This window comes from Caenorhabditis elegans, chromosome I (genome assembly GCF_000002985.6).
Source record: "Caenorhabditis elegans chromosome I".
Taxonomy (NCBI): domain Eukaryota; kingdom Metazoa; phylum Nematoda; class Chromadorea; order Rhabditida; family Rhabditidae; genus Caenorhabditis; species Caenorhabditis elegans.
Genome location: NC_003279.8, coordinates 11054429 through 11079500, shown reverse-complemented (window position 1 = coordinate 11079500; position 25072 = coordinate 11054429). Strand labels below are relative to the sequence as shown.

General features: G+C 37.3%; 3 protein-coding genes and 2 pseudogenes across 8 annotated transcripts in view; 3 read left to right on the top strand and 2 right to left on the bottom strand.

The window, feature by feature from the left end:
* The window catches only part of hmr-1 (Cadherin-related hmr-1), a gene marked incomplete at both ends in the record, with an annotated part of 58910 nt that extends 55167 nt beyond the window's left edge, over window positions 1-3743 (top strand). For 2 of the 4 annotated variants that reach the window (NM_001264632.3, NM_001381216.1), the window contains 3 exons: window positions 48-449; window positions 1541-2023; window positions 2878-3129. In NM_001264632.3, coding sequence (NP_001251561.1) covers window positions 48-449; window positions 1541-2023; window positions 2878-3129 — 1137 coding nt within the window. Of the gene's footprint in view, window positions 1-47; window positions 450-1540; window positions 2024-2877 lie in introns of all 4 variants that reach the window. The other 2 variants (NM_001026479.4, NM_001392947.1) reach the window with 2 other exon arrangements.
* Window positions 3744-9488: 5745 nt separating this feature from the next.
* Y52B11A.11 (DE-cadherin-like Ig-like domain-containing protein) lies at window positions 9489-11971 on the top strand. The gene is made up of 5 exons (NM_001313463.3): window positions 9489-9564; window positions 9608-9706; window positions 9762-10067; window positions 10575-11066; window positions 11734-11971. Exons 1-5 carry the CDS (start codon window positions 9505-9507, stop codon window positions 11800-11802), a joined length of 1026 nt encoding a protein of 341 aa, NP_001300392.1. The 5' UTR covers window positions 9489-9504; the 3' UTR covers window positions 11803-11971.
* A 1590-nt stretch (window positions 11972-13561) lies between these two features.
* On the bottom strand, window positions 13562-16029 carry Y52B11A.19 (THAP-type domain-containing protein; the record flags this gene model as incomplete). The annotated part of the gene is made up of 2 exons (NM_001264628.4): window positions 13562-14198; window positions 15798-16029. The coding sequence occupies 2 exons, from the start codon at window positions 16027-16029 to the stop codon at window positions 14128-14130; spliced, it is 303 nt and encodes a 100-aa protein (NP_001251557.1). The 3' UTR covers window positions 13562-14127.
* Window positions 14865-15131, top strand: Y52B11A.14 (annotated as a pseudogene). The gene has a single exon. A coding segment is annotated over exon 1 (267 nt).
* A 2036-nt stretch (window positions 16030-18065) lies between the features above and the next one.
* On the bottom strand, window positions 18066-20202 carry Y52B11A.18 (annotated as a pseudogene). The gene is made up of 5 exons: window positions 20165-20202; window positions 18812-18902; window positions 18675-18767; window positions 18187-18624; window positions 18066-18122 (listed from the first exon to the last, which is right to left on the bottom strand). Coding segments are annotated over exons 1-5 (717 nt in total).
* Between the last annotated feature and the right edge of the window lie 4870 nt (window positions 20203-25072).

The following is a 25072-nucleotide window of genomic DNA, read 5'->3' as shown; positions in this document are numbered from 1 at the left end:
CTACACTTTTTTTCCTACTTTATTTCCAAAAACTCTCCAATTTTCAGTACTCTCCACGCATTGCATTCCCGGAACAAGTATCCGACATTGAGCTTCTCTTCATTTCTGGAAAAGTGAATGGAGCACCGGCGGAGCTCTCGTTCGGAACAGACTCCCAACAGAGTTACGTTTCAACGAATTTGGAATCCGGTCAAAATGGAGTCACTGCCGCCGGAAAATTCGATATCGGAACCGGAGGACGACGTGCTCGACAGGAACTTCGTGTGTCGGAGGTGTTGCTCAAGGAGAATGCGAGTTATTGGCTCCAATTCACGAGGAATCCGACTCGGGCGAGCTTGTCGATCGATAATGCGTATACGGTATCTACGCAGTTGGATAAGGGAGAACCATTCTCGTTGCAAGTTAATCAGATTACACTTGGCACACAGGGACAGAATAAGGGATTCCAGGTGAGAGAGTTTGGACGGAAAAATCGAGGAGAACTTTGAGATTTTTCTCATAAAAATTGGGATTTTTGAAGTACATGCAAGTGTTTTATATATTATATATACATGTGTTATAATACTTTTATGATAATACTTTTATGATAATACATGTAATATATGCGTATTATACATATGTATAATACGTTTATTATGCATGTATTAGTTATAAATACGTATATTATACTATTATACATATTCGCTATTATACATCTGTAAAAAAAACGCGAATTGTGTTTTGTACAGATGTATAATACGCATATAAATCTAAACTGTATAGTATATACCTAATACATGCATGTATATTTATAAATAGTTAAAAATAAGTCGTGATTCATTTATTGTACAGATGTGTAATACTACACACATGTGTGGATAAGTACTACATGCATAATAAACCTATTATACAGATGTACAATACACATATAATACATCTATAATGTATGTTAGTATAATAAAAGTATTATAACACATGTATAATAATTGGATATGCATACATGTATAATCAATAATCAATATATAAAAATATATTGAGTTTCATGTTTTGTACAGATGCATAATACTACACACATGTTAGTAGAATAGTATAATACATGTATTATATGCGTATTATACATGTGTAAAATGCTTTTATTATGGATGTATTTACTATGAACACATGTGTAGTATTATACATCTGTACAAAGCACGAATCGCGATTTTTTTAATTATTGATTATATGTACATGTATGCATATAAAGTATTATACATGTATTATAATAATTTTATTATATGCATCGCATTAGGAATATATCATGTATTATATGCGTATTATGCATCTGTATAATAGGTTTATTATGCATGTACTTATCATTATACATCACTTGCTTAGTTACTTTACTTTTAAATCTCGATCGATGTATAATACCACACACATGTTAGTATAATACATATATCATATGCGTATTATACATCTGTAAAATGTATTTCTTATGCACACATGTGTAATATTATACATCTGTACAAAACATGAATTGCGATCTACTTATACATTCTTATACAAACTACAATCTTTGCAGGGATGCATCGGAACGTATCGTTGGTCGAAACAGAATCTCCCACTGAAACGCGGCGGAGCAATGGACGAGAACGAAGAATCGATTGTCTCAATTTCCAACATGGCCGGAGTCCAAGACGGTTGTGATCTTCGAATCACTTGTGCCGACCTTCCAGCCGGTTACTGTGGTGGATCGTTCGTCTGTGTCGATTTCTGGAAGGGTCCATTCTGTACGTGCAATGATGGAGCCAACGCGATTCTCGGTGATGATGGACAAGTTGTCGGTTGTGGAGAGACGTTGGCCGTGTCGAAACTCGGAATTAGCTCACCGGCGATTATTCTGATTCTTGTCTCGTTGGCGTTGCTTATACTGTTGGTTATGATGATGGTTGTGTATACGAGACGATCGCCTGGTGCATTTGAAAATGTTCGGCCGGAGGAGATGAATCGTGATAATTTGCGGCAGTATGGTGTGGAAGGAGGTGGCGAGGCGGATAACGATCAGGTAGAGTAGTAGATGCTACAAACTACAAAAGTTCCTGTCAAAAATTGGCTGAAATCGCCTGAAAATGCTTTAAATTGCCTGTTCAGAGCCGTTTTTCTCGCTTAAATTTTTTTAAAAAGTGATTTTCAGAATTTTAACTAAATTTGAATTTTTGGGATTTTTTTTTTTGGAAATGGAAATTACAATAAATTCTAAATTCTGAAGAAAAAAAAATCAAATTCAAAAAGTGGGCGTGGCCTATATAATTTACGAAAAAAATGAATTTTTAGGATTTTTCTTCTTTTTTTTTTAATTCAAAAAAAAATTAAAAGTGGGCGTGGCCTACATTACATGCAAGAAATTTGAATTTTTTTGATGTTTTCTGATCTGTTTTTCGAAAATTCCAAAAAAATTCTGAAATTAAAAATTTCAAAAATTAAAAATTAAAAATTCGAAAAAAGTTTTTTGATGTAAAAAACGCGAAATTCTACGGAAATCACCCAAAATTTCGGTTTTGAAACGTTTTTTTTTTTCAGACTATAAACTACAAAAAAAAACACACTTTTTTATAGTTTCTAGCAATTTTTGGCAAAAAACATTTGTCAAAAAAAGCCCAAAAAATTGCATGTTTGCCAAAAAACAAAAACCAACGATTTTTTGCCAAAAAATACCTAAAAAGCCATTTTTTTTGTCAAAAAACCATTTTTCCGAAAATAAAAACCGAAAAATTTTTTTACAACAAAAAAAAATTAAAAACCAAAAAAAAATCATTTTTGCCGAAAAAAAGTCCAAAACCCCCATTTTTCGAAATAACAGCCCTGATGGCGACTACAAACTACAAACTACAAACTATAATAACCCCCAATTTTTTTCAGTACTCAATGGCCGGCCTACGTAAACCAGTAATGCCACTCGACACAGGAATGGGACCAGCAATCGGAGGACACCCACCACACTACCCACCACGTGGAATGGCGCCACCAAAAGATGATCATGAGCTGAACTCGAAGATCAAGGATCTTGAGACTGATCAGAATGCGGCACCGTACGATGAACTTCGGATCTACGACGATGAGCGGGACAATATTTCTGTCGTCACGTTGGAGAGTATCGAAAGTGCCCAATAAACGACGGACTATATTATCATCTCTTTTTTTCTGATCTTTTTTCGCGCTAATTTTTCACAATTCCCTTTCTCTCCCCACCATCTCAATATTCCCTGCGATACTCGTCAACCGGTGTCAAATCACACACACACAAAAATCTGCACTTTTTGACTCCTATCTGTTACCTAGAACGGGTTCTGTTTTCTTGTTATAGGGCCCTTTTTACCCCAAAATTGTACACATTTTTTATGCAAGATTATGCAAGATTTTCTAACTTTTTTTCCAATTTTTTTCTATCCTATAACAATCCCAGAATTGCTTTCGAAATTCATTACACACACACACTGCTCATCTTTTTTCAATTCTTACATAATCACAAGTACCTCTACTACTACTTTTTTGAGCGAAATTTCACTTATATATATGTCTATTTATATGTATTTCCTGTTACCCGTTTCCCTCTTGCCACCCCCACATTTTGTTTCTTTTTCTACTTTTTTTTGCTGAACATCTACTTTTTCTGAACGGGATTCTTATATCACTCCAATCTTTTTTCCAATTTTTCACGACCTTTTTTTCATGATGATGATAATCAATTTTGAATTGATTTTTGCAATGAAGTTTAACTTTTTAAATTAGCTTTTTTGGTCTTTAAGAATTTTACTTTGTTTTCTCAACTTTTGTTGATGCTAGGTTATGAAGTGGCTGAAGCTACAAACTACAAAGCTTGCGAAGTCTTGACTAGGCATGCGAGACGTAACAGGAGCGCTATCCGCCCGCCTCGCCTTCCCGCTGAACCAGGAGTGAAAAATATATTTATATTGTTTGACGAAAAATATTTTCCAAAAACTTTAGACATAATAAGTATTCTGTCGCTTGTTTTGAGTTTTATGTTCCATGCCATCTAAATTGGTACCCTAGAAAAAAGCTTGAAAAAAATTTTGTACGCAATTGTGAAAATGCTCGTGGTGTTTGCGTACTTGACTACCGTAGCCCACACAGAAATTAATGCTAACTAGTTTTGATTTATGTGAAAATTTCGTTCTTGAGTGTTTTATGACTAATTTTGGAATCTGCCAGCCATCTGGAATGAATGTTTAAATCGGATTATGTTGGAAGATATATTTTTAATCTGGAAAATACGCCAAGATTCAAGGTCTTCCATGATTTTTAGAAGATATATCCAACGTTTGAGTCGTTACCCTCCCCATCAGTCAGAAGGTCGACCATATTTAAGGGGAATATCAGGAAAGAAAAGAATAATCTCATCAATTCATCTTTTAAATGCTGAAACAAAAATTGTAGTGTGATTGTAATAGTGCCTCTAGCTCCATCATGAAATACCCCTAGTCTAATGCATGCAGAGATAGAAAGAGAGAAACTGCCGATTGGCTGGGCACGCCTTTTCTTTGAAAATGGTGGCCTCAAGAGGTTTTTTCGGTATTTCTTAGCGTCTATCAAAACAAGAGTATTTCGACTAATTCCAAATGTTGTGAAAAGCTATCTGCTCGAAAAACGTTAAAATTGCAATTACAATAGATAATGTCAGTACAGAATTGTGAAAGTTGCGGAAAGTTAATTATGAAACAAGGATGTCTTCAAAATGAACGTTGGAGACGGAAAACGCTACTACTTCGCCAGTTCGACTGATAAAAGCTTCGAAAGCACTTCATATTAAAAAGAAGGATCAACTTTATAAAAGCACCAAGTACTCCCGCGGGACCACCTAGTGACTCTCCGTGGTATTATTCCCTTCATTTTAACATAATTTTTTTTGAAAATACTCGTAACACGAGCTCTGAATTTGAACGAATCTGACCGCAAAACAGAATTTTTTCAAATAAAACTTAATTTTCGAACAAGATTTTGCACAAATATTTGATGTTGCAATTTTAATTGAAAGATGAGACCTTTATGAATAGTTTTAGTTAATAATTTTACAATGAAAAAATATTTTTCTTGGCGGCAAAATCGACAAAAAAGTAAAGTAACAATTATCATGTAAAATATATTTTGGTCAATTTTATGTGTTTTTTTTTGTAAATTTTTCTGCGGAAAAAACCAATAACGAAAAAACAATAACTCGACTGTCGGCTAGCGCCGACAGCCAACAGCCGCACAGTCCTGTCGGAGAGGCAAGTTATCAAAAAGCGATCAACTTAGAACTTGTAGAACACATTAAAAACTATAATATTCAGTTTAGCCTACGTTTTTATCTTTCCAGATGAGGGAGTTAGTGCAGCCAGAAGAACTGCAAAAAGTAAGCAACACAAATGCATGTCTAACTACCCCGCCTTGATAGATAAAAACAGTTTTTGATATGGTCTGCAAGTTCTCAGTTGATCACTTTTTGATGTTTTGCCTCTCCGAGTAGATAGGAGTTGTCGAAGTTGAGGTATCTATAGGTATTTGCATATGAAGAATTATATGGATTCTCATCATGGAATACTATTAATCATCTCATTTTTGTGAAAAACAATGATTTAAAAATGTTTTTTCAAACTAAAAAGCAGGGTTTTAATCAGATCTAAACATTTAGAGTTGTTCTAGTGAAGAGTTTCTGCCACCGTAATGTTTTCGGTGGATTTAGGCATTTTTCAACAATTTCAACGCTTGATACTATGTAATTTATAGAAAACTGACGTTTAAAAACTGAAATCAAACATATTGATGCTTGAAAATGTTGTTTTCGCGTAGAAAGTTTGTCCTACAGTTAACTTGTACTAGTCTGTTCGAAAATCAATGATAAATCAGCCAAAGACTAAATTTTTTCAATAAGATGTTCTTTAAATCTTTTTAAAAGCATCAATTCTTTTAATATTTTATCTTTTTTTCCAAATTACATCTTGAAAACTCGAATAATTGCAAAATTTCGGCTCGAATTCATTTAATACGGTAAATATGTGATTTGAGACGCTGTGGCAGGAGAAATAATACTTTAAAAATCATTTTTTCCAATAAAAGAGGTCAAAAATGAACTTTTTTGTCCAAATTTTGGCGCCGTTGTGTCAAACGCTTAAAAATGCAAACTGTCGTCAATAATGGCGCCCAGTACGCAATCACCGTTACGTCAGAATGCACGGTTTGAAGGGTTTCAATTTTTTTCGCCGGTATCGCAATGTCTTTCCTGTTGTTTTTTTGAGAATTTATTTGTAAATTTTAGTGAAAGTCCAATTCCCATTAGAATTAGTATTCAGAGGCACAACCTTCCCAAGGGCTTCTGGTTTTCCCAGGACTGTGCGGCTCTTGAAAGAAATCGGAAAATTTTTCGGCTTTCGGCTTCCATCTTTCTTTTCGGCTCTCGGTGAAAGTTCAAATTTTTTCTGCCCTCGGCTCGCAAAATGTATAAATTTTGAGGTTTTTTTAAGGCTTCCATGTGAGAGCGGCGCGGCGCCTCACGCCGGCCGGCCTACGCCGTCGCCGCTCGCCGCTTTAAAAAAATTTGACGTGAATTCTAATATTTTCATTTCTAATAATTTGTTGAAATTTTAGAAAAAAAAACTAAAAAAAAACTAATAAAAAATAAGTTTACGTGTTTTTCAATGACGGCGAAGGTGGCGGCGTGAGTCTGTTTGAGGCGCCTAGATGGAAGCCTAGTTTTTTTTTCGTTAAAAATTGAAGCCATCAGCCGACAAAAAGGTGTTTCGGCTGTCGGCTGGCACCACCAGCGGATGTTTTTATATCAGTTGGCTGGTGCTACCAGCCAAAAACTCAAAAGTTTCGGCTGCCAGCTGGCTATGCTAACCCGGAGCCGCTCAGCCTTGCGCGGCACGCAACGCGCCGTAAATCGACTTTCGTGATAGAACCCGTATCAGGGGAGAGCGGCGATCGCCGACGCTTTTTTCTCGGTGCCTGGCGACCGCCGATAGCCTATATTTTACTATTTTCTTAACAGTTTTATTGTTGAACATCAATAGGCGATTGGAGATCGCCACCAGGGGTGTGCGGCGAATCGAATTTTTCGGCGAATTCGGCGAACGCCGGTTTTCAAAATTTTCGGCGAACGGCGAATTCGGCGATCGCCGATTTTTGAAATTTTTGGCGAACGGCGAATTTCGCTCGGTGAATTTGGGAAAATTTCGGCGAATTCGCCGATTCTTGTACGGCGAATTCGGCGAACGCCGATTTTCACATTTTTCGGCTAACGGAGAATTCGGCTAATATTCGCCGCACACCCCTGATCGCCACCACTCATTATGTTCTCAGCGATCACCGAAAATCAACTGAAATCGGTGATCGCCGCTCTCCCCTGGCCCGAATGGCCTAATTCGGCAAAATCTTACATTTCAAAATATGAGGGCAGCCAGAACTCCGTGACTTCCTTTAAAAATCCTTGTTTCTGAAAACACGATTTTTAAACACTTTTCGCAAGTATCATGATTTTTCGAGCTTTTTGCTACTCTGGACGCTGCCGTTCTCAGGAGTTCATACTTAAAATCGATAAACTGAGCAGTATTTTTTGAAATGTTCAAGTTCCCGTTGTTTGAGACCGAGTGGACTTGATTTTCTCATCTTCTACTTACTAACCTTCAGCTTTCCGACGCTTCTGCGGTAATTTTTTGTCAACTAGATAAGCACGCTCTGAGAATGCTCGTTTGAGCGAGTTGCAGATTTCTCAAATGGAATTCAATAAGAAATGACCATCAGTCTGGTCCATATGCGTTGCATGACAGCAGGTTGTCAAAAATTGAGTATTTTTAGACTGATGCGACTGACAGATGGCTCTTGATTCATCGCATTGAGCATTTTGGCGGGACCTGTTGAACAGTACTCACGGTATTCTTATTTGACATTTCGGCAGTGTCCGTCGGTATTAGCCTATTCATTCTTTTTTCGTAGTCAACAATTTTTAACATGGTGCGTCCATAGTCTGCGGAAAATGGGAATTTCCCGCGTGCGGAAGCGTCCATAGTGCAGGGAAAAACCGGAATTTCCTCGCTTTTTTCCCTCTAAATTCAAAAAAGTAGGCGTGGCCTGCAGTTTTTTCGCTTTCCCACTGCTCAGCTTAAAATTTCACAGCCTCTAATTGGTTGGGCACGCCCACTTTTTGAAATTGACCAATAACGAAGCGAGAAACTCGCTCGCTTTTTCCGCGAACTATGGACGCTTCCGCACGCGGGAAATTCCCGTTTTCCACAGACTATGGACCAGGGGTGTGCGGCGAATTGCCGAATTTGCCGGATTCGCCGATGATTTTTTCGATTCGCCGAGTTCGCCGTTAACCGAAAAAATTGAAAATCGGCGTTCGTCGAATTCGCCGTTCGCCGAAAAATTTGCCGAATTCGCCGTATGAGAATGGGCGAATTCGCCGAGCGAAATTCGCCGTTCGCCGAAAATTTCAAAAATCGGCGATCGCCGAATTCGCCGTTCGCTGCAAATTTTTTTTAATGAGCCTTTTACAGTTCATAGCGCGTGGCACATTTCCCATTTCAACGCGAGCGACGATGGGGGAAGCGATGAGCCCGTGCATTGGTTTAGTTTCAGTCTTATGATGTTATCCGTGCTCTTCTAGAACTTGTTTGATACCTTTGCTACTACCGGGCCCTATGAGCCGACATTTTGAGGTTTTTTCCGGCGCAAGCCGAGAGCCGCATTAAAATTTCCGACTTTTTTCAAGAATTCCGACTTCTTTCAAGAGCCGCACAGCACTGCTATGGATCCAGCGAACTCGCCCCTTTCAAAGTTCACAAAATTTTACGTTTGTCGAAAAAATCAGCCAGCCACTTAGCCCTGGTGTCGCGGCTCGGTTTACAATTGGAAACGAATTATATTTGTCCGTGTGGAGTACATGGCACTTTCCTACGTTCAATATCTCGACTTCTAGCAAATGCATAAAAACGTTTATACCTAACTACAAAAAATATCCAATTACTTTAACACATTTTTGTAGTTGGTAATTAAGATATGTAAAATGATAGTTAATCTTAAATTGACATCTCCCACCCAGTCCAAGACAGACAAACCGAAAGAAAAATTGTCAATTTTCCGACTATGTTCCACTACTTTTCAGAATTTTAAGATATCAAGAAGGGCTTTTCGCGAAAACAGCGGCAGCAGAGAGAACATGCAGCGAAGGGAGATTTAGGTGTCTTCGCTACGAGATATTCCTCCGCCAAAACAATAGGCATTCTTATGATCTAGTGGTTTCGTAATTAGGGTGTAGTCTGGGAGTTGCCCGATATTAACAAGTTTTTCATTCCTCACTAAAACGTGGCTTATTTTTATTTTGTTTTTTAATTGTATTCTCCCCCTTTCATAAAAATGAACTAGATGAAAAAAACGACATAAAAACATAATCCACGATTCAACTGTCAGTTTTTATATCTTGACGATTATATTTTCTGTGATTCTTTGTTTTCTTTGCCAAACTTTCAATTTGTAGGGTCAATTTGTAGGATGGATATCGAGCTTCGTCCTCTTGACGCGTTCCGATTGATTTTGACTGCCTCACGAGGAGTAAGAGTAAATAATATTTCTTGTAATCCTGGTATTCATTCAGATATCCGAGTCAAGGATAAATAAAGCCATTGTCTTCGACTATCTGTTGGACAACAGAATTCCGGATCGATGGCTGCCCCTGGTTGAAGGAATTCTGAATGTGAGTTTGCTTTCAGCTCATACGATGCTTTTATTGAGGCATGTTTTATTTACAGCTTGCAAGTGACCTCGCATATCATCTGGACCTACCAATCGCGAGATTTGACGACAACGCTCCCGATTTTCCGCGTGGGCCGGATAATAATGGTGGGCGGGGTGGTGGTCGAGGTGGAGATCGTGGTGGAGATCGAGGTGGAGATCGTGGTGGAGATCGAGGTGGAGATCGTGGTGGAGATCGAGGTGGAGATCGAGGAGGACGTCGAGGAAGAGGTGGATACCGTGATGGTGGCGGTGGTCGCGGTGAAGAAATGTTTAACGTCCATGTCAATGGAAATGTCGTCGGAGACTGGCAAAATCATTTGGTGGGTGGCGAATTGGGAAAAAAGCTGGCTAAATTTTAGAAATGCGACCACATATTACATTGAAATGAAAAATTTTTAATCTTACACCAAAAAAGGTTTAATACGGGGGTGCGCGGCAATCGGAAATTTCCGGCAATTCCGGTAATTGCCGAAATTGCCGGTTGCCGGACATTTTTGGCAATTTTCAAACCTAATTATATTTTGGAGATTGAAAAAATTTATTTTTCGGCAACTGCCGAACGGCAATTGCCGCGCAACCCTGGTTTAATATGCTTGGTTAAAAAATCGGTCAAAAATCCTCAATACAGTTGATATGTGGGTTCGAATTTTATATGTTTGGCAAGGATCTAAAGAAACACATCTAAAATCGGAAGTTAAGACCTTTCTTTAAAACCGCTTTTGAAGTTGAATTTCTTAAAATTTGAAAAAATGTCACTCTACCTAGATTAGACTATATATTTATTCATTAAAATCTCTAATTTTCCCCTAATTTCCCTTAATTTCCAGGTTGGAATCGCCGTCCAGACCCGAGATGTTCCAATCTTGAATGTCCGTTTCAATGCTCGTGACTCTACTTATCGTGATACAGCTCAACTGAATGGACGTGTCTATGTTGATGATGCAGACGATTGGGATCTTGGAGACAAGACGTTCTCTTGGAAGGATAGCCGCCCCGGCTTCGAGCTCTCTGACAAGGGATCCATCACGATGGCTGGTGAAATGGCTGCTGGTACCTATACGATGTCTGCGAATGTTCATGATAACGCTCGTGACGAGGACGCTGTCGGTTATGTGACTGTGATTGTGAATGCGGTGCCACAAATTGCGTTTGACAATCAGGGAAGTGTTCAGTTGTTGATTGCCGAGGAGACACCGCTCCAGTTGCCGGATGACTTTATTCGTGCCGATTCGAATGGACAATCATTGATGGATACGTTCAAACAGGAGATGACTGCTTACATGGGTGGAGATGTTACAGTTGATGTGTTCTCTGTGCAGGTAATTTTTTTATTTTAAATTTTCAAGTCTAATCAATCAAAAATGTTTAAAGGTGATACCTAATTAAATTAAAAATCCCAACATTTTATTGAATTTCTCGAATTTAATGCATAAAGCATTAAAAATATATAAAACTACATGTAATGTATGTATTATATATATATATATATATATATATATAAAATGTATATATAGTACATATATTCTATGTGTATAATGCATGTATATGTGTATACTATTACGGGAATACTAAATTCTTAAGAATGCGGGCGCAAAAAATATCTCGTAACGAAAACTATAGTAATTCTTTACATTACTACTGTAGCGCTTATGTCGATTTACGGGCTTGATTTTTGATATGAATTTTTTTCGAATAGTGACATTGATATTCCATTTTCATTATTTTTTGCTTAATTTTAATATTCTATCGATAAATAAATTATTTCCGTGAATCGACACAAGCACTACAGTAGTAGTTTAAATAGTTACTGTAGTTTTCGCTGCGAGATATTTTGCGTGTCAATTATGTTGCGCAATACGCATTCTCTGATTCTTTTGTGTTTCCATTAGAAATGTACAATATAAGTGCAAGTTTTATTTTTTTAAAAATTTTGATACTTTCTCGATTTTTTGTCTAAAATTTCAAATTTTCCCCATTTTTTTATAGGTTGATTGGGCGAGTCGGCTTGGAAGATTGGCGATTTTGAAAAGGAGAAATATTTCTAATAATTTATAGGAATTAAAAACGTTTTAAAGCATCGGAAAATTGAAATTTGAACGATTTTCGTCAATATTTTACCCAAAAGTATGGCAATTTTTGATATTTTGAAGGAAAATCACAACTTTACCTTCAGATATTTGACTATATCTTGAATTTTGTTTAAAAAAACCAATTTTTCACGAAAATTCGAAAAATCTTGGTTTTTTGACAATAAAAACGTGAAATTTTGGGAAACATGCCCCGTGTGGAGAGCTCCACCGGCTTGTCAGCATTCCCTTTGTCATAATGATGGTGTGTGTCATAATACGAATCCTGGATTCTTTTGTGAATGCCGTAATGATGGATTGAAGGGAGCACGATGCCAGTGAACAACTAGAAGTTTTGGTGGAAACGGATTTGCGTGGTATAAGCCGATGCCGGCTTGTACGAGCCTGAACATCTCGTTTAGCTTTATGACGGCGTATGTTTTGAAGAAATTGAGTTTTTTAAACACAACCTTAAGTTTTTAACGTTAATTTTGAGAATTTTGGGGTACTGTAGCTTCAGAAGTAGGCGATTTTTCGACCGTACACCGGATCTTACGACAAAATGCACAAATTTTGCGAAAGTTGTGTGAAAATCGATTGAAAAATTTCAAAAATGTGTGAAATTCATTATTATAGTGAAAAACCTCTAATTTTAATGCATTTTCGCGATTTTGCCCTGAGAAACCACAGAAATTGTGTAAGAAGTAAATTTTTTGCGCAATATTCGGTATGTTAACCTCAGAATTTCTAGGATTTCTGTAAAAATCGAATTTTTGAACATTTTGCATACTTTTTTCCAGATAACAATAGCAAAAGTTATAAAAATTGTGACGTCACAAAATTTGTGATATTTTCTGGTAAAAATAATAATTCTGAACAGTTTTATGAAAGAAAAAAGAAGCTTTCATATGATTTTCCCGTACTTTTGGAATTTTGAAATAGACAGCTTATGGTCAAATATTCCGATTTTTTAAAATATGTTCCGAATTAGCTAGCATAGTATTTTCAATATTTTCAAATATAAATGACAATTCTGAACAGTTTTATATAAAAAATATGCACTTAATACTATTTTCCCGTACTTTTGGTATTTTGAAAAAGACAGCTTTTGGTCAAATATTCCAATTTTTAAAAATATGTTCCGAATTAGTTAGCATACTTTGGCTAATATTTTCTGGTATTTGTGACAATTTTGAACAGTTTTATGAAAGAAAAAAGAAGCACTCCATATGATTTTCCCGTACTTTTGGAATTTTGAAAAATACAACTTTTGGTCAAAAATTCTAATTTTTAAAAAAATGTTCCGGATTAGCTAGCATACTATTTTTAGTATTTTCTGGTATAAATGGCAATTCTAAACAGTTTTATGAAAGAAAAAAGAAGCACTTTATGTGATTTTCCAGTACTTTTGAAATTTTGAAAAATACAGCTTTTGGTCAAATATTCCAATTATATTATTTCAATCATGTTCCGTATTAGCTAGCATACTATTTTTGGTATTTTCTAGTATAAGTAACAACTCTGAACAGTTTTATGAAAGACTGATGTACCCGTTGTCGCGCCGTGATAATAGAGAAATCGCGAAAAAATTTCAAAAATCGAAACATTTTTTTAAACTTCAGAAATTCTCAGGCGTCGATTTTAAAGTTTCTGTTTTTTTCCTCTCATTACCTAGTCAAGACTTTGCAAGCTTTGTAGTTCGTAGCCCAAATATCTCCCAAAATCCAAGAAACCAGGTGGTGGTGTAAAAAGTTAAACTTTATTGCAAAAATCAATTCAAAATTGATTATCATCATCATCATCAAAAAAAAGGTCGTGAAAAATTGGAAAAAAGATTGGAGTGATATAAGAATCCCGTTCAGAAAAAGTAGATGTTCAGCAAAAAAAAGTAGAAAAAGAAACAAAATGTGGGGGTGGCAAGAGGGAAACGGGTAACAGGAAATACATATAAATAGACATATATATAAGTGAAATTTCGCTCAAAAAAAAGTAGTAGAGGTACTTGTGATTATGTAAGAATTGAAAAAAGATGAGCAGTGTGTGTGTGTAATGAATTTTGAAAGCAATTCTGGGATTGTTATAGGATAGAAAAAAATTGGAAAAAAAGTTAGAAAATCTTGCATAATCTTGCATAAAAAATGTGTACAATTTTGGGGTAAAAAGGGCCCTATAACAAGAAAACAGAACCCGTTCTAGGTAACAGATAGGAGTCAAAAAGTGCAGATTTTTATCAATTTTTATGCGAGTGCAAAGGATTCGTTCAAATACTCTACAAAAAGGATCAGTGATAGAAAGGAGGCGGTAGTTGGATGGTTCAGCGAGATTCCCTTTCTTTGGGACGGGGATGATGAAGGCATGTTTCCATGCTTTGGGAACAGAAGAAGTCTGAAGAGAATGCTGAAATATTAGAGACAAGGGATAGGCCAAAGTTGTGGCACAATTTTTTATGACATAATAGTTAGCGTGATGACTGGAATATCCACATTTGGGGGAAGTTTCAGCAGTACCGATTCGATAATCCAAGGAGGAAATAGGTCGAGGGTATTGGAACTAGTGTGGACAAGAGGAGTTGTTGAAGGACGAGAGGAGCTGCAAGATGAATGGACATTAGCACTGGAAGTACTGAAATTGTCCAAAAAAATTGAAGCAAAGGCAGCGGCTTTATCCTTGTCAGAATTGAGGTAGATGCCTTGATGAACGATGGTGGGTAGAGTAGATTTGCTCCGGAGACGAGACGATATGATGGCTTTTGCTGCTGCATTGTTAGGTGATGAAAGAATGCGTTTTTCAAAGCGAATAGATCTAGACTTGAGGGACTTGGTTATTGATAAGATCCGGAGATTAATTTTTTCTAATCGTTTTGATCGGGAGGCGGTCGGAGGTAATTTAAAAACTCTGGAATAATTACTGCGAGCAAGACGTAACTGACGAGCCATTCTGGATGATTTGAAGACACGTGGAGGGCCAGCGAGAGGTGTATGGTGAAGATTAAGTTCATTTAAAATGTCGATGAAATGATCAAATTTGGCCGAAGTGTCAGGAAAAGGGCTGAGTATTATGTCCCAGTCCAAATAGGCTAAGTCAGAATTTAATGATTTAAAACTGCATCTTTTATAGTTAAGACGAATAGGGGTAGTTTCGGGAGTGGAAGAGGAAGGACTAGAAGTGAGATGTAAACTGAAGCTGACACTGAGATGGTCAGATGAGGCAAGAGGTGGACAGGCTTTGATTTTACTGACTCCGAGATTGGCAGAAGAGATAACAAGGTCGAGAATATTGGACGAGGTTTTGTGAATTCGGGTGGGGAAGGAAACATGCTGAAAGTTAGAAAATTGATGTGAGGAGTTTTCAAGAGAATCCCATCTAATAGATGGCAAGTTGAAGTCCCCTAGTAAGAGGCAAGAGTCATCAGGGATATAAGCGTCAAAATGTGAGATCAATTTGGAAGTTTCAGGAACAGTGAGATCAGGAGGGCGATAGATGAGGAAGCATGTGAAAGGGGAACAAGTATTGATGGTAGAGGAGACGCGGCAAGCAAGTATTTCAGAACGATGAGAGCCGTAGTGTGTCGTAAATTTTATGTCAAGAGCGGTTAAGGTAATGGAGTTTTTATAGATAAGAGCAACTCCTCCCCCATGGGATTTGTTATGGACGTTAGAATCACGGTCAAGCCGTAGAATAGAGATGTCTTGAGATGAGAATAAAGAGTTCGGAACTGATTCGTCAAGGAAGGTTTCGGTAAGAGCTAAAATTTGATAATGTGAAGTTCGGAATAGATCAAGAGTTTGAGTAATTTTAGTGAGACTAGCGATACATCTTATGTTGGCTAAAAGAATTTTAACGATCAAACCTGAATTGCGGGAGCCGGCTGAGACATGAGAAAAACCTGAGGCTTGGGGTTGCGAAAGTAATAAATATCTTTAACAATGTAAATAGATTGTCCAGCCTGGCAGTTTTGATCGTAACAGTATTTCCTAGACTCACGTAGTTTCAATAGCTCGTCGGGCATCAAGTCACGTCGAATGCGAGGAGGAGGAGAGATTGAGTTAATGGCGTGTTCCGATTTTTTGAACTTGTTGAATCCGATTAAGAATTGATCCCGATCTTCTTTGTTTGCAAACGTAATTTTCATTGGCCGAATAATTGATTTGCAGTCGATCCGGTAGCAGGCAAGAGGAGCAGGTAGACCGTGGTTCTGAGCAATGGATTTGAGCATGGTGAGATTCTTGTCGTTTTGCAGGGGGTCGGATCGATCGTCGAGAAGCAGAACTGCCTTACAAAAGAGTACGCAAAAGAACAACGACAATAGCCAGAGGTCCCAGTAGAGATGAAGACGAATGGCACAACTATCCACAAACACGTGTATTCAGCTCGACCAACTCCTCGAAAATTTTCAAAAAAGGCGGGAAAAAATATTTGAATTCCCCAAGAGGAATTTCACCGCAGCGCGTGCAAAAATGTCTGCATTTGCGCGTGACGGTGTTTGCACAAATTACACCGAATGGTCGAGGTGAAAACACGTGACAAAGAGAGATAATAGAGAACTAAGAGAGTACAGAGCGGCTACTACTGTTGAGCAGAAGAACCACATAGACGTGGCTAAGTAAAAGACGAGACGCATACAAACCCTTTTTTTTCGTCTCTTTACGTTGCCTATGTCGTCCGTCTTTTCAACAGTGTAACCGCTCTGTACTCTCTCCCTTTTTCCAATCTTTTGTTCTCCTCTTGTCTCTTATAACATACCCGTCACGATACCAACATACAATAAGAATCAATAACCTTGGGAGAGGAGAGAGTGACACCTACGAGAAATTTGTGTGCGGAACAAGGCTCTGCGGCGACGAATTCCGTTCGTCACACGCTATCTTCAAATCCGAATAATTATTAGAGCGCGCTTGCTGCACTTCGTGTTTCTGCATCCGCGGTGATTGCCTTTCCACTGAAAATATCAGATTTTTCAGATTTATCGAATTTTTAGCATTAAACATAATTTTTCTGCATTTTTCGAATAAGTATTTTGTTAGGCAGTGAAAATCGAGTTTAAAATGACTAAAATTTACTTTTTTCGACCACTGGTTGTGAAATGGTTTGAATTTGAAGAAATCAACGAAATTTTTCTTTTTTTTATAGATATTTTTCTATAAAAAATCGGTTTTGAACCATTTTTTGACAATAACTTTAAGTCACAAATGTGTTAAAACCGATTTTTAATAGAACAATATTCTGAAAATAAGAAAAATCCTGTTGATTTCTTCAAATTCAAACCATTTCAAAACCAGTAGAAGCAATTTGCCGATTTGCCGGAAATTTATTTTCCAGCAATTTGCCGATTTGCCGGAAATTTAAATTCCGGCTATTTGCCGATTTGCCGGAAATTTAAATTCCGGCAATTTTCTGATTTGCCGGAAATTTAAATTCCGGCAATTTAATTTCCAGCATTTTTCCGATTTGCCGGAAATTTAAATTCCGACAATTTTCCGATTTGCCGGAAGTTTAATTTCCAGCGTTTTGCCGATTTGCCGGAAATTTAAATTCCGGCAATTTTCCGATTTGCCGGAAATTTAAATTCCGGCAATCTACCGATTCGCTGGAAATTTAAATTCCGGCTATTTGCCGATTTGCCGATTTGCCGGAAATTTAAATTCCGGCAATTTGCCGATTTGCAGGAATTTTAGTTTCCAGCAATTTTCCGATTTGCCGGAAATTTAATATCCGGCAATTTTCCGATTTGCCGGAAATTTTATTTCCAGCAATTTGCCCTTTCTCACGGCCACGTTAGGTTTGCCTCCTCGTGATTTGACGACAATGATGAACAAATTCGACCTGGCATGTTTTTATTATAATATCAGAAATTGAATTGAAATCGAAAATTTCATAAATTTACATTGGTGAGTTGCGATTCGTGTAAATTGAATAAATTACAGAGAAAAAAAAAAAAAGTTAGTTCTTAATGCGATTCGTGTAAATTAAAGAAATAGTTTGAAGAGACGATATAAATACAAAGTTAGTGCATACAGAAAATCAATTATGCCACATTTTCCCCGCCGTCAATCCGATTTTTCTTCATCTCCTCTTGCGCCGCACAAATCGGGCTTGCGTGCCGTTTCATCGACTGAATATTCCTCCCCCGGTTCCCGTCCATCGTAGAATTCCGCCGGATCCTCCACGTGAACGTCTTCCTCGAATTGAGTAACTCTGACGTCATCATTTTGATCCGTGAATCTACACAAAATCTCTCCGACCCAAAATGGCCTAGTTCGGCAAGCTCTGCCATTTCGATTTATGAGGGAAGCCAGAATTCCGTGAGTTCTAAAACTAAATTTATTTGTCCGAAAATCTTTCAAACGAGGGGAAACCATTTTCATTTACCTACCACATCGTATGGAATCAGATTTTCCTTATTTTCGTCCAGCCACTCGTCAACAATTTCTTGCAGCGGTCTATCCGGACCTTGGGGTCCATCGTCGGGTGGAGCATCGTCGGGTGGAGCATCGCCGGGTGGAGCATCGCCGGGTGGAGCATCGTCGAGTGGAGCATCGTCGGGTGGAGCATCGTCGAGTGGAGCATCGTCGGGTGGAGCATCGCAGGGTGGAGCATCGCCGGGTAGAGCATCGTCGGGTGGAGCATCGTCGGGTGGAGCATCGCCGGGTGGAGCATCGTCGGGTGGAGCATCGCCGGGTGGAGCATCGTCGAGTGGAGCATCGTCAGTGTCATCTGAGCTATCGACGTCGTCCTCATCATCCGCTTCATCATCAACATCCGATTCATCTCCCTGTCGAAGCGATATGAGTTGAGCAATTGCTGCTATGGCCTGAAAGTACAAGTGTTAACCAGCTAAATCTAAAGTTGTAAAAAACGTACACGAACGGCTTCGAAGGCCTGAAATCGAGCACCCAGAAAGATGCGGGCGTCTTCAAGAGTTTGTTCCAGAATTGGGATCCCCGTTTGATTTACCTGAAATAACACGGTTATTACATGTTATGCAATTTGTTTCTTACTCGTTCAAGATTAAAATCGTTCAAAGTCGATGGCAGTTGCTTGAGTGGCCCGACCCATAGGGTATACCCTCAACATTACGGCGGACAATCTCTGTAAATATAAAAGTTAAAGTGGTTTAGTCGATTTTTTTTCTTGCATCATTAGACTCAATAGTTTCTGAGCACACAGAATTTCTGAATGAAACTGCTCAAAAAATGACTCAAGATTAGTTAAAATTTAAAATTTTACCGACTTGTCGATGTCGCTGCGGCTGGAAACTAACTTTTTTTGAAATCGCCGTCTAATTTTGGGTATAGAAGCCAATAATCTTATGTTTTCAAACTGATTTACGGACATATAAGGTCGATGGATCACCAGATTTGGTTTTAAAAAAATTTAAAAAGCTCCTCGCCCAGGGACTTTAAAATAACTAAGTCAAGTTGAAAACGTAAGATAATTAACTTGTATACCTAAAAAAAAATACCTAAAATTAGACGGCGATTTCAAAAAAAATCAGTTTCCAGCTACGGCATTGAAAAGACTAGTCGGTCAAATTTAAAATTTTAACTCATTTTAGGCCATTTTTTTGAGCCGCCATAACTTTTTTTGAGATGTTTTCAAGAAGATTCATCAAGAAATTCGGTGTTTCCAGACAATTTCGAGTCCAACTTTCTGATCAGTGAGAGTGAAACGAAATGGGCAGTGAGAATGACCAGTGAGAAAAATGGGAAAAGTTGTTTCTTTTTTGTGAGAAAAAATTCCTCAGGCCACACATGATGTATACATCGCGAACACATTTATGTGTTCGTGATGTACGCATAATGTACACACATATGGTCGAGATACTGTAGTAGTACTGTAGGAGTACTCTAGGATTACTGTACTTAAGAAAAATAAATACTTTTCGTCTTTTGACGGTATATTGCTGTGGGGTTAGTGTAGGGATGGGGTATGTTACAGTAGTACTGTATGGGTACTGTAGGAACAGGATAGGATTACTGTAGATTCAAGAAAAATGAGTTACTGTTTTTTTTTGAAATCGAGAAAAGTCTGGAAACTTCAAAAAAATCTATGGAATTATCCATCTTGGTGAGACCCATCGTGGCGATACCCAAAAGTTTGGCGGGAATTCAAATTTTCTGAGAAAATCTTTTTAAATTTATTTTTTCTGAGAGAAAAATCAGAAAAAAAAGAATTTTATAGAAAAATCAGGAAAGTTCTAAAACTTTCTTGAGGACCCGCAAAACTTCAGGAAAGTGTGTAACTGTAAAAGCTTAGCACTTTACAATTTAGAGTATAAAAACCGTATAGCCATAAAAAGTTCGACTATACCACCTTTAACCAAACAAAACTAAGGGTGTAAATAAACGTACGCGAACGCTGCGCACTGCTTGTTGAGCCGTTTCGCCATTGCTGGAATTTCGAACAAACTCGCGGAACAATTCGCCTCCTGTGATGTTGATCTGAAATATGAATTTGCCATTGACAAGTGCAGGAGTCAATAGTAGAAAATGAGGCAAATTCTCGTAGAGTAAAGAAAGATTTTCTGTCAGGAGCAAGAGTGCCATAGAAAATTTTTGTTTTCCAGAATAAATTGAAAATCGAATAACCAGCACCCTTGGCCCGAAACCATCTATCAGACACACCAGCCGAAAAACCCTCTCAACTTGAGACACCCGACTGGCATTGCGTATACGAGCTATCCGGAGTGGCCGAGATACCAAAAAAGAAAAACACTGCTCTAATTGACAGACCGTAGGGCTGAAACTCAACAATAACGGCATAATCAGAAACTCCCGATTTTCCTGGAATGCCATGAAGTTTTATGCAAAAAGTTTCAAATTTTGCTTTCGTTTCCAATAACATCATCCTAAAATTTGGGCTAAAAATAATTATTCAATCATGATCCAACTCTCGCCAATTGTTTACCCAAGTTTAAAAGGGCAAGAGAAAAGTTCAGGCCAAAGTTCGAAAAGAGTTTCCGCGTCCGTTGTGGACAAGCTTCGAAGATTTCTCCAGCAGAAGCCGATGAAACATACAGAAGACAAAAATCTTACGATCGCGACAATAACTACTATTAGCCAAATCTTAATTTTTAGCGTCAAAATACGGTACGAGGTCTTTCAGGTACACATCCAAAATGTTATTTATTCATCTACAGTACTTCGCGTTATGCGACGCACCATTTGGGTCTCTCAAATTGTAGGTATGGTCTAACCGTACGAAAATATACATAAATTACTGTAATTACGAATTAAATCGCCGAGGAGTACCCATCCGATTTTGATATACCGAAAAACAGTGCTCCTGACTTTTGTGCAAAAAAGCAAAAAATAGAATATAAAAGATAGAAAATAGATTGTCCGTGAAATTTTTTTAGGAGACCAAGAAAATGGAGTGCTCAGAGTACGTCTACTTGTAGGGTAGGTCAGCAAATAGGCTTGACGCCAAATGGATGCGCCATTCACTAGATATACGTTATAGTCAACAGATTTTATCGATTTTTAATGGTAAATGAAACAAAATTTCAGAAAAAAATGCTGCAAAAACTATGAAATTGATGGAAAAATCGATGCTCAGTTGTTGAAAAGAAATTTCGGGGTTTCCGGTCTTTTCACGGAAATTTATGATTTTAAAAGAAATAAAATTGGGGTAAATCGGTTTCGATTGGCAAAGGAATTGTTTAAAAAAAACAATGAGTCTTCTCATCCGCTCATCACCGTTCGCGCGCGTCTGTCTGCAAGAAGACTCCGCATACACCAACACCTGCACCCCCTCCCAATATAGGTGTATTATTAGGGCGCGATTACGATTCTTGTTGCAAACGAGGCGGTGTATTTTCCTTTGACAATTTTCTTCTTGAATATAATTATTCCTTGGATTCGCAAAAATTAAATCGTGAAAACTTGAAACTAAAATTTAAGTTTAAAATATTTTTCACGCCGAAATCCAGAAATCGTATCCAAGAAAAGTTTTAAAGTTTCTGTCGTACCAATTGGATGGAATGTCGAATAAATGCAAGTATCATTGAAACAAATCTATTTAAGGACAAAGTTAGACTCTCGAAGATTCCATAAAAATGGAAAAGGTGTGGATTTCGGTGTGATGAGGAACGCAGCTTTCTTTTTCGAACAATAATGCTCCTCAAATTGATTCTGAATAAGGCTCGAAAAAACCATTAAAACGTTATCTAACTATAATAATCATTCAAATACTTCAGTCCGAACAAGATCCATCTCGTAGCAAAATTCGGTGGGATTCCCACACATTTTCACGCTATACAGGAAAAAAGCTTGAAGAGCACAGATATTACGGAAGCACTAAATTGTGAAAATGCGTACTCGAGCATTTTATTTGACGCGCGATATCTCATAGCGAAAACTACAGTAAGAATTTCAATAACTACTGTAGCGCGGTGTTGATTTACGGGCTCGGTTTCCGAAAATATTTTGATAGCAATTTTTCAGTTTTTTCGTTTTTTTTGCTATTTTCATACTTTCTGGTGTTATTTTTTTCCAATAAATAAATTAATCTAAATTCGGTAAGAAAATATTTTTGAAAATCGAGCCCGTAAAGCGACACCGAGCTACAGTAGTTATTTAAATTTTTACTGTAGTTTTCGCTAGGAGATATCTCGCGTCAAATAAAATGCTCGAGTACGCATTCTCAAGATTTAGTGTTCCCGTAATTACATACAGTGCATTTTTTTCCGGAAAGACCATCCCGCATATAAACGCCTCCCTTTAAAGTCGTAAAAGTGGAAAAAAAATGCACTGTAACCAGATCCAAACGACTGAAGCTGGGCATCAATGGAGATGCCATGGCCGTTGAAAACGAAAAAGAACGAGCGGGGAGACCAATACTGCCGGAAGCCGAGGAAATGGTGAAAAAGAAAAAAGCGGGTACTGTAGTTCAACTGACCCTGCCAAGTTTTTGTTCGATACGTTGAACTTGCCAATGACAAGTTAGGCATCCATATATAATGCTAGCAATAACCAAAAATAGCCTTTTTATACAGTTAAAGGTGGAGTAGCGCCAGTGGGGAAATTGCTTTAAAACACGCCTATGGTACCAAAATGACCAAATATCATAGTAAAAAAATTTCTAAATTTTATATGATTTTTTGAAAATTGAAAAAATTTCAGTCTGCGTCGAAAACATTTGAACCTCCCGCCAAGTGATTTTATCCATGGAGCGCGCTTGATCGCTTTCATTTTTATTTATTGTTATTTTTTCTTTTTTTCCACCGAGTGTTATGTTATTTAAATTTTCTGTAAAAATACACTGGAAACATAAAAATCGATGGAAAATTAGAAAAATAACAATAAATAAAAATGAAAACGAGCAAGCGCGCTCCATGGATAAAATCACTTGGCGGGAGGTTCAAATGTATTCGACGCAGACTGAGATTTTTTCAATAAAAAAAAACCATATAAAATTTAGATCATTTTTTTGATTTTTTACTATGATATTTGGTCATTGTGGTACCATAGACATGTTTTAAAGCAATTTCCTCACTGGCGCTATTCCACCTTTAAACTCAATGTTCAGCCAGTCAGGAACCATCTATCAATCGCACCAGCCGAGAGCACTCAAATTTTTGACAGTCGGCTGCCCTGCTACGTGTATGAGCCATCCTGCATGGCTTTTCTTATCGGGCTCCATCTGAGGAAACTAGTCACCTCACAAAAACATTCTCAGAGCAGGTGTCAGTCAAATTGATAAGAATCCTGGAAAAAACGCCTGAAATAGTCGAGTTGACAACGAAATACAGCTTTTCATTCGGTTTCGAGAAGAAATTCTGAAAATCTACGATTTTGCAAGACAAAGTTACAGAAAACAGCAACTGTACATCTGAAAATTCGAGAATAAACTTCTGCTCATACAAAAAAGCGTGAAAACTCCAAATGTGACTCAAAATTATCGAAAAATCTATTTTTGCAGAAAATCAAAGGGAAAAGTTGAAAATTTCAGAAATAACTGCTCGCAATATCGATTTTCCGCATAAAATCCTAAGAACGGCGACCTTTGAAGTTGATAAAAGCTGGAATCATCAGGAAAATTGTGAAAAACTCATAAAAATTCCAATTTTCGAAAAAAATCGGATTCTCGAAGAAATATATCGAAATTGTGCCTCTGAAGACTAATTTTAACCAAAAAATGCAGAAAAACTCAACGCTTTTACTATAATTTACGAAAACTTCCTAAAAACTCGCAAATAAAACGAAAAACATCGAACAAAACATATTAAACCCGAAGAAAAAATTAAAAAGTTCGAAAATCTCCCAACCGTGCATTCTGACGTAGCGGTGTTTGCGTATCCGGCGCCATATTCGACGACAATTTGGATTTGTCAAGAGTTTTTTGACTTTAAAATTTATCATTTTAAGGGATTTAATTCGGTAAAACTAAGTTTTTAAAAGATAATTTTGTAAAATATTCAAAAGAAATTGCTTAAAACTCATTTTTCATCCAAGTGAAGCGTCATTATTCAAATTATCCGCTGTTTTCTGTTGTTTTTTTTTTTTTTATTTTGCTGTTTCCGTCAGTTTTCAGAACGTTCACGTCGTTCAACGTGATTTCTATTCATTTAAAATTAATTTTTGCAGTTTTTTAAGTATTGAAACTCTATTTTTATCGATTTTGAAACCAATTTTGTTGTATTCTCAAGTTTGTAACTGATTTCAAGCTCATTTTTTTGAAAACCCCGGGAAAAAAGATGATTTTATCTAATTCTAGTGTCAGATTCTTCGGATTAAAAACAATTGTGACAAAATTCGTGAGAACCTTTAAAAATTAAAATAAAAAACCATTGCAATATCGAAAAACAGGCACTGGAATGTCCAGAATCCGGAAACATCGGATACCGGACGTCCGGTTCGCCAGCCCTAATATTTTTATAATACAAAAAAAGATCCACAAAGTCGTCTTCACTGAGAAAAACTACTTTTCCCGTTGATTTTCCGAAGATTTAATGTAGAAATGAACTTCTTTTTTTTCGAGAAATAATACTAATTTTAGTTTTTCAGGACGCATTTTGGCGTAGCCATGTAGATAATTCGATTTTTTTTTGAATCTTAGATCTCTTCCACCTTTCCTCTCGAAATTTTCTTTACAATTTTCAAGCCATATTTCAATTCCTGCTATAGTTTTCAACAATCTGAAAGCGGTTTTCGATCAGATTCAACGATATCTCTTCTGATTTCAACGCTTCCAATTTTGCCGATGTTTTTATCCGTTTATGTATACGAAGAAGTCCCCCGAAACCTTTTGACGCCACC

Coding starts and splice junctions, on each gene's coding strand:
- Y52B11A.11 (NM_001313463.3), top strand. CDS start 9,505: ATGGATATCGAGCTTCGTCCTCTTGACGCGTTCCGATTGATTTTGACT. Junction 10,068..10,574: donor GAGACTGGCAAAATCATTTG/GTGGGTGGCGAA, acceptor CTTAATTTCCAG/GTTGGAATCGCCGTCCAGAC. Junction 11,067..11,733: donor TTGATGTGTTCTCTGTGCAG/GTAATTTTTTTA, acceptor ATTTTTTTATAG/GTTGATTGGGCGAGTCGGCT.